The 20174-nt window shown below is 37.5% G+C and overlaps 1 protein-coding gene and 1 long non-coding RNA gene across 2 annotated transcripts; one reads left to right on the top strand and one right to left on the bottom strand.

The window, feature by feature from the left end:
• Positions 1-2290: 2290 nt before the first annotated feature.
• Positions 2291-6677, bottom strand: LOC144629653 (uncharacterized). Its single transcript, XM_078487885.1, has 5 exons — positions 6578-6677; positions 5391-5653; positions 4583-4738; positions 3713-4034; positions 2291-3238 (listed from the first exon to the last, which is right to left on the bottom strand). The coding sequence occupies exons 1-5, from the start codon at positions 6675-6677 to the stop codon at positions 2442-2444; spliced, it is 1638 nt and encodes a 545-aa protein (XP_078344011.1). The 3' UTR covers positions 2291-2441.
• A 2119-nt stretch (positions 6678-8796) lies between these two features.
• LOC144630447 (uncharacterized) lies at positions 8797-19744 on the top strand. Its single transcript, XR_013566539.1, has 3 exons — positions 8797-8863; positions 9170-9265; positions 19467-19744. It is a non-coding gene; the product is annotated as an uncharacterized LOC144630447 (long non-coding RNA).
• Positions 19745-20174: the final 430 nt, after the last annotated feature.

Here is a 20174-nt window from a genome sequence, read left to right as displayed (position 1 = left end):
TCAAGACGGATCATCCGTCTCTAGTATAAATCGGGCCAATTGATGAGAAGGTTGTTATTGCTGTCCTGCTTGTTCGTGAAACAAATATTGTGCAAGTTGAGCCGCAAGAATCGCTGGAATATTCCCGCCGCAACTTGCTTCCTTTAAAATCATTGAGTTCAGATAGCGCCATGACTTTGAAACAATATGTTTTGTTTCTTCTTAACTAGCTAAATTGCAAAGTTCAGTCGAGCGAGTTGGGAACTTTGTATCGAAATTGACAATTTGATTCGCTAACTCGCAACGTAATTGAAAACTCGCAACAAACTTCCAAATTAATTATTCCCCCCAAAAATAACTTACTTCCACCTATTTATCTTGAAAAGACGTACACAAAAAAGGTCATTCCGGGTTTTAGGATTCCGGGCTTTCTTATCCAGATTTCCGGCATTCCGGGTTTCCGGGTTTCCTGGTTTCCGGCATTCCGGGTTTTAGGACAACCCCGGGTGGTACAGTATTCGAGAAGTCGAAGAAGCTTTTTTCACGTGATAAGAAGGTAAGGAGGGGTGCAAACAACGTTAAATACAGGGCTTCAAGCGTCCCTATATTTCCTATGTTTCCTATATTTTTTCACTCCTCCTATATTTCCCTATATAGCTTAGAAAAGCCCTATAATCCCTATAATGTAAAGGACCTGAGTCAGCTTCAATTTGAAATCTGTGAAATCTGCCATTTCCATTGCCCTCAAAATTACAAAAGTTGTAACTATGATGAAGCGAAATCCTATAAATTTGCATCGTTCTCCACTTTTACTCCCACCACAAAAACAAACACTCCAAATTCAAATTCCACCTTCGATGCATGTGCAATTTCTAACAAACCTAGTCAGCCATGCCTTATATTTCACACAGAGCATGTCAGGAAAGAGACGGCCATGAGGCAGCTTCAGGGCCATCTCTTTTGTGACACGCTCTGCGTGAAATATAAAGCCAAAAATCGTAACTTGGGTCATTTAAATAAGACTTATTTAGAATAAACCTGAAAAAAGCTGCTAAGGTTATTCCATGAACAACCTTGTGATGGTGGATGTAACGAGAAGGCCTTCCAAGGGGCAAAAGCGACAAGCGACACAGGAATTACTAAACAGCCACAAGCAACGTGATTACGGGACTGAAATGCGACAGCAACATGTTAAAACACTTTTAAAAAAGCCAGTGACATTGGAAAGTTGTGTGCATTTCCCAATCTCAAACAATTGGTTGGTGACTTAAGTAGTAGATAAAATATGAGCGGGAGATCTGTATGGGCGTTTACAATGGCGAGCTGATAGGCGAGCCATTGTAAACGACCATACAGATCGGACGCGAATATGTTATTCTACTTGTGAAATGAAAACAATAAATTGAATGCAAAGTATTGTTATGCGAATCAGTACAGATCTGTATCAAAAGTTAATGAATACTAATTAGCTGAGCAGGAGTTTGTATCAAAAGTTAATTCTATTGTTTGATTTGTATTGGGGTTTACAGTTGTGTACATGTGATCTGAATATGGTACTGGGATTGGTTTGCACCCGCATGAATATTTAATGAATTTTACAATGAGAAATAAAAATCGCATGGTAGTGACCCAGAGTGCAGCAAATGGCATCTCTGAGTGCTCTGATTGTTAAAACTTTCCCCGGACCTGCGAAGTCAGGCACAGGTTTTAAATGAACAACTGGCTCTAAGCAATGACTCAACTGTGACACAAACTGCTAAGATGCGGCAAAAAAAAGAACTTAGAACAATGGAAAACGGAAGCAAACATAACAATCTATAACAAAAAACGACAGCAACATTTACAGCAGTTGGTTAGGGGACATTGGTCCTCAGAAACAATGGGACATTGGGACACCGATCTTCCCCCCCCCCCCCCCAACGCCTTGGAAGGCCTCAATAAGGACAGTGATTTCCCGTGTCAAGTAATTAACAAACCAGTACATGTAAGTATTTTAAGTGTGACTGCTTAAAGGCTATAAAGATTAATAAAAAAGCATCTTTTTGCCCCATACATGTTGAAAATACTTTTTAAAAATCCCTATATTGCCCTATATTACTTTAGAAATTTCCCTATATTAGCCCTGTATTTTTGAAAAAAAGAACCTATATTTAGCCCTATATTTTGGCAGGAGGCCACTTGAAGCCCTGTAAATAATGAAGAAAGGTTTTTTTCAGCTGACCAATCTTGTTTTCCAGGTCAAATTTAATATGTTTACAAATCTTCTGTTTACTGTTTGATTCCGCTGAAAAAATACATGTACACATGCACTAAGCTTATATTTACAAATCTTCTGTTTACTCATGGCTGCTTGACATTACCACTCACTCAGATAATAAAAATGCTTTAAATCTTGCAATCAGTCGACTTGCAGTTCTAAGTCAAAATTTTAAAGCCCATTCACCTTTACATGCTTTACATCTTCATTTCTGAGACTGAAAGAAACTGCGAGTTTTAGATAAGATGCGATTATGAGTGGTAACCCTTGGTTTTCCATCGAATTTTTCTTTCAGAACGTTCAACACGCCATCGATGCCATTTCTTTGGAATGACAGTTGAAGATGGTGAAAATTAAGACCGGATGAAGCAGCCTTCTCTGCCATTTTTGTAGACAATACTTTCTCGTGGATCAGTTGTTCGAAGGTTTGGAGGTTTTGCCTTTTCTTACAGAGGAAGATGTTGTTTTCTCTCACCCAGGACACTGTGAGGCTGTGTTTCACTAGCATCTTGGTGCTCAGGAAGTCAGTGGTCAGCTGTTGGAGTACTTGGACATCTGCCAGGGCATTGTGGGCATTGTAGTTAGTGGACAGTAAGTCTTTGGCTAGATTAGGTTGACTGTGTGATTTTCTCTCTGGAAATAGCTCTCTAAAGGCTGGGAGAGTGTCTGCAAAACCCAGTACAACTTTCTGGAAATCAGCAAACAGGTTGTTGGACTCTACAGCTCTTGTGAGATGTTTTGCATCAAAGGATTTTGCATTGTGGGCTGCCAGTAAGCATGGTTTTCTGGGATTCAACCAATCAATGAACTCCTTAATGGCATCGGCTATCTTAACTGCAGTTACAGGTCGCCCATCATGATCATAAAACAGTGTTCCGTGCACAAAAGTAAGTTTATTAACAGCTGATGCACCCGAGGAAATACCATGTTGGGGCACTACATATCTGTTGAACTCTTCCTGACCATTAGTTGCAGCAATTTGTAGTATTTCAGCACTGTCACCTAAAGAGAGAATAGGCAAATGTATTTCAGTCAAGAGAGCGGAAAGAATAGGCAGTAAGGAATCTTAATTTCTTTTGTGAAATGTATGTGTAAGCAGTGTTTGTACTGCTTTATACAGCTTTGTGTTTGTGACAGTAAAACATTTAACTAAGTGAAATGAAAACTGAAGGAAAAACTTTGCAGCCTGAACCTCACTGAAAAGTTAGAAGGAAAAGGATTAAATTTAGCTTTATTGACTAAACTTCAAAATACCCGGCCACTTTTTTTGCATCTCATTGAATAACAAAAGTGCCCGTTGTGTTATGCCTCATTCTTTAAAGCGTTCCAACACATTTAAATGAAGTGGCCGGGTATTCTGCAATCGCAAGGCTTTATTAAACCTAGTATCAGTGGACTTTATGTATCATGATAATAAATGTTATTTAAAATAACAATGCTTGTCAATTTGTGCTGGTAAATCCTAGACTGAATTACTTCGTGCAGATGTTTCCACATCAAACACAATTTTTGAATGAATTTCTGGTAGCGAAACCATCTCCAAGTCTGGTGGATTTGATAATGGAGGTATTTCCTCAACTGCACTGCCTCTGCTGTACCCCAAACCAGTTTCATACTTTGGGCCCTCTCTTATCTCCAGTTGTTGGGTCTTTGTTGATCTTTGTTCTTTTCTGACCTTTCTTTTCCTTTTAAACTCTTTAGTGGATTCTCTCTCTTTGAGGTTGGATATCTTTCTGTCTAGTTTTTGTGAGTGTTTTTGGCAGTAAACTCCAGGAGAAAGATGGATTTTTTGGAGGGCCTAAAAGACAGAAAATGTTTAATATGTAATATACATGTAAGAAGGTAAACATGTAAAAAGAAGGCTACAAAATGGTTATTCTCAATTTTAAATTGCTCACCACATGTGCATCTATCCCTATAATTTTATTATTGCTTATTTCTTGTACTTTCTTATCACAATTTTACAATTAATTTTGCCAAATATACCTAAAACAAATACTTCTCAGAAGGAAGTGTGCAATGTAATGTAATAATTATTAATGTTATTTTATCATTGCTCACAAAACACTTGACAGCCACAAAAATGTGAGGTAATTTAAAAAGTATCAAATGACCTTTGAAATGGAATGGAGACACAAATAAATTTATAGAATTTTTTTTATAGAGCTTGTTTGCATTGTAAAGAAATTCTTATCCCATCAAAATAAATAATTTGGTGGAAAGAGGGTGAATGGGACTTTCAGTGGGCCATAAAAATAAAAATAATTTATTATACGGTTATGTATTAAATTTTTGGGACTGCATGCTGTCAGGCTTGTAGACTAAAGTACAACATAAACTTCTTACCTCTGGTACATAAGAATGACCTATATTCTTTTGGCTCACCGCACAGGCAACCCGGAAGTCGTTACTCTCGCTGGTACCATAATGGCGAGTCTTAGGTGTTTTGCTTCCTATGGTGTTCAGGGCTTCATTTGCTTGGCTTGAACCAAGTGGGGCCAGCTAGTCTGCTTTCTGAATAAAGACCTTTAGAAAGACAAAATTGTAAGGAGTTTTACTTGAGTTTTTTTGTATTTCATATTACTCTTATTCCAAGCTTTTATTTTTGGAACAATTTTCTTTATTTAGAAAAGTGAAAATTAACATACTTTATTTTAAAATGGGCCTGATTGATCATTAATCATTTTCCTTTTTTTGATTGTATCCTTTTAAGAATATTTTAGGTATTGTATATTTCAAACCATCGAAGAATTTAATTTTAAACTGTACATATTAACTTTTCTTTAGTTGTACAGTCAACTCTCCCCTTGTGGACGGTCACCTCATTATTACGGACACCCCTTTATTATGGACAGGAGCTGAAGTCCCAGCGAATAAAAATTTCTGAAAATAACTCTCACTACTACAGACTAAATCTCTTTTACGAACACCAAATTGTGGTCCTGAAGGATAATTATAAAGGGAGTTGACTGTAATTTGTAATTCGAAGACTGCTAGTGTATAAGTTTTTACTGTTCAAGCTGTAACCCCCTTTTATTAAAGTTAATTAATTGAAGATATAATTATTTTATTATATCCATACTCTCATTCAGTGCCCCACTAAAAACCACATTTGTGACATGGGCTCCCTGCTAGAATATCTTATTTTTATTACCTCTATGATGTCTTCCAGATCTTTTTGGAGTTTCTCACCCTGAAGGTCTCTACCATGTGGAAGGGAACTGTGCTTGTAGCCAGAGGGATCTTTCAAGTGACCACACCATTTCTCAGTGCAGTGGCTGTGGTCCCCAAATGCGTGAGGCACTATTGCTTTTAGACTTTTCCTCACCCCATCTGGGTTGTCTTTGTTTTGCTTCAAAGCATAACCAAAACACCGCTGAATGTACTCTATCACCTTGTTCGTAATGTTTTTGTCACCTAAGGGACCGTGTCACAGATTTAAGCCAAACTTAGGCATAGGAAATGACCATCAAATTCGTTTAAATATACAAAATAACCTCTTAAAACTGTGAAGGAACATTTCAATAACACAGCAAATACAAAAGAAGGCAAGGATGGCCAAAAGCGACGAAGATTGAAATGGATTGCGATACAGTAAAAACCCGCGTGTAAGAACCTAGTTTTTTCAGAGTTTGGCAAAACAGGTTCTTGTATTATGGGGTACTTATTGACAGTTTAGGCTAAGTAGGTTCTTAATCAGGTTCTTAATTTCTACAGAGTAGACATTGTTGTTGATTATTAGAAAATAGTATAAAATCTGGTCTGTTCTTCATTATATTAATATTTATAAAATAATGTACCCATGTTGCCAAAAGTCCAAAAACATACTGTATATACCCCAGTAACATCACCTTTCTGGTTTTTGGTAAAAAAAAAAAAAATTAAATTAAATAGTTAAACCCTACATATAAGAACCTGTTGGAATTTGTTTGGCTAAACAGGTTCTTATATTTTGGGATATTATAAAAGCAAATTTCTGCCAGAAGGTTCTTAAATGCCTGGGTTCTTACACGCGGGTTTTTACTGTATGGGTTTTTGAAATATGGTCCGGCGGAACAGTTTTCAAAGTTAATCTTGTCTGCTTGTAACTTTAAATTATAACGCCCGGGAGACACATTTGACCGCAATGAAGCTATGGTTTTTTCATTTAGAATCATAGAATTAATTTCTTTGCAAACATTTAGTTTCATAGCAAATATTTGACAAAATTTATAACATAAAAATAAATTAGCCGTGACATGGCCCCTTTAAGGCTGTAGAGTGCATTCCCCAAAGACTTCTTAGCGTGATTGATATCTGACCATTCTTGTACATCATGCTGCACAGTGTTTCTTACTTTACTGATAGTTGATGAATCATCATCCCCGACTAATATAGCCACCTGAGCATTGTGGTCTTCATCACATGTCTGCGCCAGCTCTGCACAAACATCAGCCTCCATGCCTTTTGAGGATCGATCCATTCCAGTTCAGGAGGCAGTCATGGATTTTGGGTTTTTTTGCTTTCCTTGCGGCTGCTTCACATGTTGCGCATCTTTTTTTCCTTGTTCCATTCCCAATCACTTTGCCACTTTTAACACCAATCATGGTTCCAACCCCTGTATATATATAAAAAAAACAGGATTTGCCAGACATGCAAGTGCATCAAGTAATTTTTACTGACACACAGTATTAGCATGCATTCAAAATATGTTAATTATTGGTTATTGTTACATTTTGTTGTCCTGGTTCTCTTATTGTTATGCTTATTATTGTTTTTCTTATTATTTTTTTTATTATAAATACTATTGTTGTTGTTGTTATTTTATTTTTATTATCACAGTTATGTAATATCATTAATATTGGCTGCGGTCACATCTAGACTACTAACTATAGTTAAGACGACGCTAACTATAGTTAGCTATTTCGGTAATGTGACCGCTTCTCTGTTCACCCTAACTATAGTTAGAAAATTTACGCCTCGCTGATCCAAAACAATACAGACTAACTATAGTTATACCCAAGCAAGGTTCATGGGTTAGTCCTAAGTTTACAAACGAAAAACCAATCAGAATGCGACAATTCTTTTCGCACGTGCGAAAAATAGAAAAACAACATGCCAAGAAATTACATACCACCAATGTTAGCAAAAATAAAGCTTGAATTATTCGGCGTCTAGCATCCTTACTTTATTTTATTTTCTTCAACGCCGAGATGCTGTGCAGAAATAGAAAAAAATAGAGGAACAACTAGACACAGATCAACAACAAGGGCTGTCATGAACTAATTTAAATTCGAAATTATTCAAAAGCTAATCAGAACTGGTGTGACCGCTTAGACGACCGAAAGCACTAACTATAGTTAGGTATGACGTCACGTAACTTGAGACTAACTATAGTTTAACTTTAGTTACGTCGTAGATGTGACCGCAGCCATTATTAATTTTCTTCATCACTGGTGTTGTTTATACAAAACATTTCAGAGATGTTTTGCAGGGTGGCAATCTATACATCAACAATGATAGGGTATCACATGAAAGTGAACATTCACTTACAAACTTGTGGCCCTTGCATTGAATAAGTCTTAAAATGCAATACTATGTCAGAGGAGGAAAAATGTGGTTTTTTAACGAAGCTGACACAAAAAGTATACATAGTACCAAACTATTGTGGCCTTTGCCCCTCTTCTGCCAACCCATGTCATATGACGCTCTTTACAGTCTTGATCTTTTCCTTCTGTGTCCCACTGTTTTTTCTCAGCTTCAAGACCAGCCAAACACGATGTTTTTGCGACTGTTTCGATTACCGGGCCGACCTCACGCTCTCTAGCTTTCAGTGTAGCATCTCTCATTACTGGTACATTTATTGAAGATAACAGTGCATTTACGTGAGTAGCACCCATGCCTGCATCTAGCATTCCTAAAACACATCGAATACATCTCATAAGGTCAAGATAGGTAATTTTTTCTCCAAAGCTTTGGCTGTGTAAGTATCCACAATAAAAAAAAATTACCTGCTGCGAGTTTCGTATTTACATAAAAAATCTTGCGACCGCGCGTATTGCCGGCGACACGATGAGCTTTGTTGGTCGTGCATTGATTGATTTCTCCACATTCTGTATTTTGACATACTATATAAAGGAAGGAGCCAAGGCCAGAGATCGTCTCATCCGTGCAGTCAGAAAGCCTGAGTGGCGTTTTACAGGCCTTGCATCCTTCGTCAAGGGACTTCGCAAGGACTCCCAACTCCAAAACTCGTCTTCCCGGCAGTGAAAATGCATCGCTAAAATCGGACTCCTCCTCAATAACTTCGGAATTAAAGCTTCTGTAAGCGGACCACTTATTTTTCAAGACGTTTGATACCGATTTAGAGCGGTTCAACGTTTTCTTTTTACGAAAACGACCTTGTTTATCCTTTGATACCGGGCTGCGATAAAATTCGCCGCCATATTGGATGTCGCAATATTATGCGCAGTAGGGGATGCGCAGTGCAAAACCGGGGAATCACCTTAACTGTGGTGAACTGGACCGAGCCTGCATGTCAGTCACGTGGCCAGTCACGTGCAAAAGACAATCTGAGGTCACCCGGGAAAAATAGCGCGAAGATGCATCGATAGCAGCTGTATTTCGATGTGCTTGACAAGTTCTAAGGTAAATTTTGAAGAGTTTCAATCAGTCTTTTCCATTATGTTGACATAAATTTAAAAGTATGGTTGTGTTGAAGAGTTCTACGTTGGTAGGTGATCTAAAAATTCGTCTATATCGAGAAATTATAAACTCATAGCGAGCTCGTTTGCCCGCGCTCGTGACATATGGAAAGCTTTGCAAAGAAAGCAGCTCTTTCACAGAACTTTGTGGGTTCCTTTTTCACGTTCTGCTAGTCTAACTCTTTCTTGTCCTGTCAGGAAGATAAATTTGTTGTAGTTTCCTGTAATTTTAACCCTTGTATTTTTTCAGACTGAGACGGAAAGCATATGGCATGCTTGACAGATACCAGTTGAAAAAAAAAAACAGATAAACCTTCACTCAACTTATTCTAGGACTGTTGCGACGGTGAGTTTTCTTTTTCATACTAATATCAGGCTAACTGGACTTGACTTTGTACGTTTTGGCTCGCTTTCGTACGTTTTTATCACAGCGTAGGCTTCGTAGGTTATACATTTTTATTAGTGCCACGTGTTCGAATGTTAATACGTGTTTTCGAATGGGCTATTGCATAAAATTTTTGTTCCCGACCTGTTGAGGAACAGTGGAATTCTTTGGGGGTAAGGGCAAAAATCCGTGGATTTCCTTAGGGGTAAGACAAAAATATAAGGGAATTCTTCAGGGGGAATGGGTGAAAAGTTATGGAATTCTTAGGAGTAAGAATGCGTTTCTAATGGAATTCGTGAGGGTTTAGCACATTTTCAAAGAATTTCATTGGGGTATAAGGCATTTTAGACGTTTTTAACGGATTTCTTTGGGGGTAAGAATGAAAGACCTGAAAAGACCTGTCCTCAACAGGGGGGGGGGGGGTGCGGATATTAAATGCAAATTATAGCCCAATTTACGCTTTCGCATTAGAAGTTATGAAATTATTTATCTTCTCCAAACGTAAACCTGCCTCCTCTTCGGTTTTCTGTTGGCTATTATAATTTCAGTTTTCAATTTCTATTAAATATTTTACACTTTACTTGCTTCTACGATATTTCTTGATTCATGTTACATGTTTATACACTGAATTGTGTGTATTATTTAACCCTTGGAGTACATTTAGGTCAATCTACATGTATTTCTGCCGAATGTAGAAAAAAAATTGTCATCAATGAACTTACTTTTATTTTATTTTGGTTTTAACTTTTTTGAATGAGTACATTGTATGTAAGTTAAAATTGCTGGTTTTAGCTTAAAGGTAGCCTCCATAAGACGGACACCTGGTTATGGTCCCTGCCGTTTTTAAGTCATTTTACTGTAAGAACACTCTCTGTAAGACGGACATCTCTCTAAGACGGACAACGGACACTTTGAAACCGTTACATGTTTATACACTGAATTGTGTGTATTATTTAAATGTACGAGCCTGCGAGCCAAAGCCGCGAGCCTCTTTTTGTGAGCCACTATTTTACTGCTATATTTTGTTACTATTCCAAAATTTAAATTTACCAATAAACAATCAAAGCACCTTGCAGTACTGGCAATTTACCAGGAATCCGAATTGCGTGACATCATTGGTACAAGCCATAAAGCCATAAGCCTGCCCACCCATCTAGTTAATTAAATATTTCTTGGAGTACATTTAGGTCAATCTACATGTATTTCTGCCGAATGTAGAAAAAAAATTGTCATCAATGAACTTACTTTTATTTTATTTTGGTTTTAACTTTTTTGAATGAGTACATTGTATGTAATTTAAAATTGCTGGTTTTAGCTTAAAGGTAGGCTCGATTTCCAGCCGCTGTTCGGGAAAATGAGCCCGCGCTCCTCCCCCCGAAAGCACGGCTGGACGCGTGAGGTCTCCTTTGTTTGCCTTAGCCAATCAGAATTCTACGTCTCTCTCGGGGAGGAACAAAGACCGGACTCGAGGAGGTGGTGGAAATCGAGCCTAGCTTAAAGGTTGTACCGTATTTATTCGGCTATAAGCCGACCCCGGCTTTAAGCCGAGACCCTAAACTTTCGGTTTTCAGAACCAGTTCGAGTCTGACAAAAAAAAACCAGGTAGTTTAACAGTTCCTAATATTACTCGATATAACCCACCGATTAATTTCCGCGCAGGCTCATTGGACAAAACACATCACACATCACACGTGTGTGTGTCCGGCCAAAATTTGACAAATCAATTTGTAAACTGGCAACCCGGCATTTTTACCTCATGGTAATGAGGTATTAAAAATGACGATTTATTTCACTCATGGGCTCACTCACTCACTCCATTCCGATATAAAACCGCAATTAATTCATGCATTAAACGGTAAACGTGCTGACAGAAAGGTCCGGTTTTCCCCTGCCTCCCCGCCCTTGTGTTCTGTTCATATATCTGGGGGGTGGGATAGAGGCCAAATGTTTGCTTGAGTGCAGAGATGAACATTCAAAATGGCATGTCGGGCCGAAATTCTCAAAGGTGGTTTTTCGTTCCTTTCGCTTCATCCTCGATCTAAATACACCTTTGTAGACCTTACAAACGAAGAGGAAATGTTCCGGAAAATACTCAAGTGGAAAGAAATGGGCTTCAAAGCAAAGGTTGTTGAACCTGTTTGATCAGAAAGATCAGTTCATTTGGACAACGGAGAATCGATCAGGCGCAGGAAGAATGCAACTTTACCATCCTGGAGAAAAGGTACCAAGCGTTCCTTCCTCTGTTGTATTTTTGTACAAAACAAGCAGGATATATAAATGCACTTTAAGGTTTCACCAATCGTTCGGAAGCTGTTCGGTAAATGTGACACGACAAAGCACATGCTTTTCGTATTGAAGTGCCGAGAAGTGCTGTTATACACGCGCACATGACAAAGGACATGTTTTTCGTATTGAAGTGCTGAGAAGTGCTGTTATACACGCAAATGACAAAGGATATTTTTTCGTGCTAAGACGTGCTGCTGTTCGTCTCTTTGCGGAGTAGATTTTTGGTCTGTTATTGATTTAAGTATGGATGTAGATACAGAAAATAAATTAAAGTAAAATGACAGGTGCGATGTCATTACAGTGTAAAAATGCCCTTTAATTTAATAAGAAAATATTAAATTACACTTTAATCACACAAAACTTGAAGAAATGTTTATTTTCAATGGAATGAAATATGAATTAATTGACACTAAACTATGTCCGTAGTGTCTATCACGGACCAGTCAAGGAGTGAACTTGGAGTTTAAAAGGAAAAAAAAACTATCAAGTTTCGGCTCAACTAGAGACAACAGCGCTACCTATTTACATCTTACAGAATAAGTATGATTGGCTGTTATTCATGCTGCTAAAAACACCTTCCAACAAACTAACACTAAAAAATCTTTACAAAGGCAGTCACTTCAGAAACACACAAGTCATGTTTGTGTGAGTCACGGAGTGTGCGTGACATGAATTTCCTTCACCACGTCATCTTTTGCTTTAAACAACATGTCTGGCTGGATAAAGCAGGGGCACCCAACGGAATATTTCGTTAAAAATATCTGTTCGGAAGACGATTTGAGATCTAGAATTTTCGGAACATTCATTGTAAATTTTTTTTGCTTGCCTGCCTTTCCTAGGATTTTCAAATATCTAAAAAATGGTATAATTGTTCATTTTTAACGGATTTTTACTCTAAAAAGGTCACCTAGAATTTTCGGGAGCCCTTCTCTGGCTGGAATTTTTTCGAAAAGGTAAGTTTTGATCCCTATAACTTTCGGATCACTAGACTTTCAGCTAGGAAATCCGAACAGATAAAAAATTTTTAGGGGATAAAAATATGCCTATATCTACCGTTTAAATACTAAAATACGTTGAACGGTGCTATCTTTAAGTGGTTTTGAACTATATTCTCGATGGGTGCCCCTGATAAAGGCCTGCTAACGCATCTAAATATTTATTTTGTTCCGAATGTTCAATAAAATATGGTCCACTTCACGCCAATAAAATGTAGACTAAGGCCATCCCGTTGTATTTCTCCGTTTAGCGTCGACCGACGAGCTTTTCGAAATATAAATAGAGCAATCTAACTGCACAAGTTATTCCCCTGGCGCGTTGACATATATCCCGTGCCTTGACACATTGTTGCTGTGCTTGCAATTTACGTTTCGATTCCCAAAATAAACTCAAAAAAAAAAATATTCAACATGTTCTGGGTAAATTGTACAACTTGTACTCGCTCCGAGCCAAACACCTGACTTACACAAAAATAAATACTTCAAACATACAGACCACAGAGTATTCGTAAATATTTACACGTCCAAGCGGTCTTTGCTTACCCTTTCGCAATGTGATTAATCAGTCCTAAGGATCAAAGGTTACACTAAAATATTTTGTGGTGAAAAAATAGAAATCGCGCTACGAAACCTGAGAGCACGGACCATCAATGCCGCAACTTCCATGGAAAAATTAAACATTCAAAGGCAACCAAAGTGACATGTTTGAACGCTTATTTGAAAAAAACCTATCAATGACCCATTGACGCAAGAAAACATTCAAAGGCAAATTAAGTGAGATTGTGACATTATTGATGGCAGCTATAAGCTACATGCAGTTACGCTTAAATTATAAAAAGTATTATTGCGCTTGCCGTGTGACGTGTTTTAGTTAACACGACATCCACAGCACGTTTTTGTTTCGTGTCACGTCATCTCGTGTCACGTTAGTATTGAACGCTAGTAATAAAGTGAAATTGCGTTACATTATTGGACGCTTATTTCTTTGGAAAAAAATGCGAAGGTCGGCACTTCATCGAATTACCATGAGGTTGCTCGAAGAGCCTTTGATTAACCTAGTGGTTATTTCGGGTTGCCAGAACGCCTTATCTTTAGTAATATTTATGTAACAATTTCTGTAATTTAATTTTATTGATAAGGAAATAAAGAGGATGTTGTTATGGTACAAAATTGAACGACAGGTATCATGTCTAACTTTCTGATTGATTCACTGAATCCCGGTTATCAGCTCATATACCTATGTTTGACCTTTTATGGGAAATGAGTGCGGCAAGTGCCGCTCAGGGTAAAATTTTTCTGCAGGAAGCGACAGATCAATCAGAAAAATGGTTGAAAACAGCAAATTTGGCGAGCTTTAAGGTCGCGGGGGACAGCTTAGGCTCATCATTATGCATTTATTTAAAGCGTATGCACGAAGTACAACGACTGACATCGACAACTTTACGAGATATTTATGACTGGATAAAAATATAGAGGCGCGTGCGCGTGATTTGTAAAAAATTCCTGTTTCTTTGATATTTTAACCAATTTAAACAACACTTAGCGATAATATACGTTCATATAGATTGTAGGAAGTCTTTGAGCTTATTTTCATTTAAATTTGAATATTTCTGCAACTCAGAGTAATCACAAAAATATTCGGCATAAACAATCGTGTCCTATTTAAAAACGCATTGTTCTCGCCATAAAAGCGTGGAATATAATTACCATAATTACATCTCTTCTTGGCAAAATGATCGTATTTAGGTCGGGACACCTTCGGAAATCTCAAAGTTTTGACTTTTCTGACAATTTTGTGGCAGAGAATACAGCACGGATACAGAACTTCATGACTTGCCACTGCAGATAGATAAACTATGAATACTGTAGTGTGTCATAACAGAAGCGGAATTTTAAAAGAGCGCTTTTAGAAAGAGGTAGAAGACATTAAATTCAAATTTGCGCACTCAAACCGCCGTAATTTGCTGGCAAACTTTAAATTAAAAAATCCGCTTCTGTTACCCCGGCGTCAGGTTGACCATGGTACCATGGTTTTTCATTGTCAACCATGGTTGACCATGGTTGACTATGCTATGACCGTGGTGTCTGACCATGGTCCACTTTGGCCACTGACCATGGTTCACGGTCAACCATGGTCAGGTAATATAATTGTTAATATTAAAAATCCTTGTTTTGATAAGGGTGCCTAAGGTGTTTTATAAATGATTAAAACTCATGTTCATAACTTTTAGCTTGTAACTGTTAACTTTTTTAAAGCACTGGACGAACAATGCCTACACACCATGTACTACCATGGAAAACCATGTCCTAGAAAATCCACAAGACAAATCATTTTACCTAACAAAATAAATGTACGATTTCATCAGACACAGGTCCAAGAATTCTCTAATCGATGGCTTCGACTTGCTAAAAGAATTATTACATTACTTATAGGAGCGACTTCTTAATTTCTTTTTAAAGACCATGGAATACCATGTTTGTCCATGGTCAAGGTAATTAAAAATAATAAGCTTATAATTATAATGCATTTGAATGTCTTACATTTGGCTGACTGTGAACTATTTTTCTACCAATTCCCTTAAATGCAAAATAAATTTTTAGCTTTCTGGAAATTCTAAGGAATTAATGGGTTTTCTAGGATTTTAATAAGCTTATGTGTCAATAGTAAACTTGTATTTTCATACGAATACTGGAGTTCAATTATAAGCCTTGAATTTCTGTCAATTTTTGTTAAATCCAACCTCAAATACTAAAAATTAAAAAAAAAAGCATTACTAAACAACAAAAGCATTGCATACCGAGCTTAGATAAAGAATTTTATGCCGCAGAGTCCACTTTCCGTTCACATCAATGTCTCCTGCATCGTGAATGAAGAAAGATTTTCCACCCTTAAAATTGTCGAAAACCTTGGCAAATAAACTGACGACCTGATATGTGTTTCATTCTCACCGTTTATTCCTTTATAAGCCTTGACAATTTCACCACAATGAGATCGCAAAGAGGAAGATTCTTCGAACTGCATGCTTTCAGCCGTGCCGCCATTATTGTTGAGACCGCAGTTCAACTTTCCAGCGGAATGCTGTTAAGAAACCAATCACGTTACGCAAACCATCCCACGTGATGTCATGTTTATCGTTATTTCATTCTACTTTTGGCGCTGAGGATTTGAATAGTCTTGTGATCGTTGGTCGCATGTGAGAACGTTTTTTTATTCTAAACTGTACAGTCAGTATGTGTTTCGCTTTGTACAGTTATTATAAAGAACAGATTGTGCTTTGTTAAACGAAAGGCGAATAGTGTACTTAGCTGGTGATTCTTGGAGCTGATCAAAGGCCTTGTTTATGCGGTGTCATAGCACTATGGCAGTTGGGCAGTCGTTTACAACTTGAGTGGTTCGGTGAGTACAAATAACCTTGTATTTCCCTGATAAAACCAGCTGGGCTTTCACAGAACTAGAGGCTTGTCATTTAAAGAATCATAACACTTTAATTGTTTGCACGAACTGCATGCCGTTGGATGTGCTTGGTAAAATTATTTCGGCTGTGCGTGTGTGACGTCTGTTACAAAAATTCCCGCTTATAATTTCGTTATTAGGAGTAATTTGAATACCGAATTAAAATTCTCCAACTAGCTTATAGCTGCTTACAGACTTCATCGGGATGTAAAGTTTTACACTGTTGTGGATTGTGGATTTTACACTGTAAATTTCCCAAGGCATTAGTGCTATCTGATCTTAAAGGTTTGCAAGCTCTAACAAAGTTTGTGTGCTCTAGTAATGAGAATACCAAATCATTATAGCTACTTAAATACAAATTAATGCATTTGATTTATTTTTACAGGCTAAAGTAGAGCAAGGACAACTTCCAAACTGGACAAACTAGAAAGAACTGAACTTTATCATGCATCTTATCACAAGACAGCCACCAGCTAAGTCTGTCTTTTTTTTCTTGTCTGAGTCAGAAACCATAAGCCTAAAGTTTTGAAGTGATAAGTTTATATGCCAAAGAAAGGCATCTGGGCACGAGTTAAGACATTGTTTCTGAATGCACATAGGTATTTAATGAAAGTGTCTACAAGAAAGTAGTGTTAGCCCAATAAAACTTTGTTTCAAGCTGTTGTTAATGGCTGTTATGTTTTTATGTCTACAAACATAAACTAATTGGGCTCCTATATGCATTATACATATATTTTCATCTGTTATAATTAAGCAACAGTACGTTTGTAAAATGATGCAAGGGATAAACAGAGAACATGGTTGACCATGTTTTTTCATGGTCTGCATGAAAGAACGGACATGGTTGACCATGTTTTTTCATGGTGTACCATGTTATTTCATGTTATGGTGTGTCATTTTGCTACCATGGTTGGCCATGGTCAAACATGGTTTTAGACCATGGTCAAACATGTTTGACCTTGTTCTTTTCACAGTCAATTTGACCATGGTTGACCATGGTCAGCCTTGTGCAATTTAACGTTCATGGTCGACCATGGTCAAACCATGGTCAGACCATTGACAGACCATGGTTTACCATGGTCACCAACCATGAATAACCATGTTCAAAACATGGTTGACCATGGTCTATCCATGGTCCTGATACCGGGGTATGACACTCTAGAGGTATTAACTGATTAGTTTTTGACAAGATCCCAGTGTGCTGTCTCCTACTCGTTCCGCAAACTCTGCCACAAAATCATGTTTTTCCCAATTTGGCACTCACGAGGCTATAACATCGACGTTAAATGCAATCTACCAAATAAAAGACGACATTCACAATCTTTCATCATTTCTTTATGTCTCTGTAAAATTTGAGCTTAATCGCACCCATAACAGCTGAGAAATAAGCGTTTTAAAAGATGCAGGTCAAGCAAAATTTCCCTTCATGAATTTATTCATGAAGAAATGCCATAGTAAAATTAACTACGCAAAACAAAAGGATTGATGCGAAAAGTTTAATTAATAATACTTGTAAACGCACAACAAGAGCGAGTGAATAAAGTACAGTACCGCTCAAATGTAAGTTATCATGGTCTCGCGAGACGCGTCTCGTTTCTCGCGAGAATATATATATAGACTTTATTAGACGACTTTAGAGGAAATTATTGGATGAAAACTTGGGGAGAAAACTCTCTCGCTCGCTTTCCTCGTGTGTTTCATTCAACTCAAGAAGTGAACACCACGCTACAAATTTTCCTGCCTCATACTATCACTTTGTTTACATCAAACTAAAATGTCCAGTCGATTTGAACTTAAAGAAGAATTTAATAAAACAATTATTCTATTCGCCAGACCAAAGTTGAGCAGTCGGTGGCCAAGTGGCCCTTAATAAAAAATAATAAACTTGGACTATAATGGGACATAATGTCCATTAGGGTCTTTTTGGCGGTAAAATTTCTAGGATCGCTTAAAGAGGCTTGCATCTTGCAAATAAGGCTCGGGCTCACAGGCTCGCAGAATAGCCTCTCCCCACTTGATTAAAAACAAGCATTCAACTGAAAGTTTTGTAAATTACATTATGGCTGTTGAAAGCAGTCTACTATGAAAATCACAAAACTGTAAAATGGGCCCAACTTCATCAATAATATTAGCTACCCCACCCACAGTGAATTCCAACTGTTGTTATTTATTTGCATATACAGTCAACTCTCTCTTAACGGACACCTCTATTAGACGGACACCTCCATAAGACGGACACCTGGTTATGGTCCCTGCCGTTTTTAAGTCATTTTACTGTAAGAAAACTCTCTGTAAGATGGACATCTCTCTAAGACGGACAACGGACACTTTGAAACCGCCAACGGACAGGCACTAAAAGTTATTTTTTCATGACTAATACTTCAAAGCTTGTTATCGACATATAGCATAGCAGGTCAGCGCCTTTTGAATACCAAATTTACCAAAACCAATCTGCTAAAACGCATTACTTCTCTGCTTAAACTTGTAGATTTAGTTTTCTACTTACAGTATCACCGTTTGTTATCAACAAACAAGTCGAATCTCTGATATTATTTTTGTTCCACTTTATAGGTTTTGCTAACGTAAGTGACTAAAACAGACGTGTATTCGTTGTGCATAGCCGTTTAACTTTATCGTCTGAAAATTTCTGGTGTCACGTTACTTCGACTCTATAAGGCGGACACCTCTATAAGACGGACAGTTGGGGCCGGTCCCGATGGTGTCCGTCTTAGAGAGAGTTGACTGTAATTTACAACTCATTAAATTGTTTTCCAGAAAATATCCGTACCCCTCCAGGCTGCCTTCCATAGGAGGGTGTTTTGGTTTGAATCTCCCACCCCTCTGGAAACTCCTGTATTTGTTTGCATTTTTTGGGGCACATGACAAACGAGTACATGGAATGCCAAATGGCTGCCAGAAAAATGTCCTGGTGGATATTGAAATTTCTTTCTATCTGACCTCTAAATGATTCCTGGCTTTTTCATTTTTTATGATTGATTTAACAGTGGCTGTGTAAGAAGACACAAAACTGACTCTAAGGTTACTGTTCACTGATTGGGCAGAATAAAAAGGTTTTTTGTCCAGTCACAAGGTAGCATTTTAGAACGCTCTTTAGAACTGACATGGTAATAAACCTCTTTACCCAGGGGCTCCTCGCTTTCACTCCAACTTTTCTTAGGCTAAGGCTTGTATCAATAAATGTAAGTGTTAACAAAAAGATAGCAGTAACAACCAATTATTGGGGACACTTATCCAATAGGCTAAAACATTAATCAGAAATTTCTTTTATAAAAATTTAATTAGTTTATTTCAGGAACCCTAACTATGAAAATTTGATGTCTTTTGTTGTTTCATTTAACCCAAAGTTAAATTAAAGGCAGCTTAATCTAAAAAAAAGTATTGATATCAAATGTCATGTTCGTTGCAGTTGCTGTTTAATCAATTACCAATGAGCCAAATTGCCTCCTAATTGCTGAAGGCTGAGGAGAGATGCATGGATAACTCAAAGGGAAGGCGTTGCGGTGGAGATGATGGTACATGGTTTTATGAACACATAATGTACATGTATGGAGACTAAATCACACTCCACTGTAAACAAGGAGAAAGGTATGCGTTTACAACTTCATGTACTTTGCACAGCCTCAAATGGTCATTTTTGTAAAGTACTGCAAAGATATACATGTACCACAATAAGATGGGGTTACAAAAAACCCTTAATTTACTGGTGCAGAGGCTAAGGCATTTTGCTCTATTTTCTTCCATGACTAATGTTTAGTGGCTAAATAAAACTGACCAATCATTTTACCTGTCAAGGCCTTCTATTATTTTCGTATTTGTTTTGCAATTCTCTGTGATTTTGTTTGAAGGTTCCTATTGCAGTTTTAACATTTGGTGGTTTACAGTAGCATATGGGAAGTAATTGAGGGTCCTCTATTTTGTTCCTTAAGCTTGAAAGGCCTGTTTCTTGTCATGCCTCCTCAATTAGCTCCTTTCTGGATGTTAAATTCATCCCTCTTTGGTACAGTCCTTTTGATATGAGACTCTAATGCTTGTTTATGTTTGGCATCCAAGAAAAAGATTCAACTAATAATATGTTAATGTTATTAGTAATTTTATAATAATGTTAGAAAGTAGT

This window comes from Oculina patagonica, chromosome 11, assembly GCF_052425735.1.
Source record: "Oculina patagonica isolate OP01 chromosome 11, crgOcupat, whole genome shotgun sequence".
Classification (NCBI taxonomy): Eukaryota; Metazoa; Cnidaria; class Anthozoa; order Scleractinia; family Oculinidae; genus Oculina; species Oculina patagonica.
Note: the sequence above shows the minus strand (reverse complement) of the source record. Positions and strands in the feature narration are given on the sequence as shown.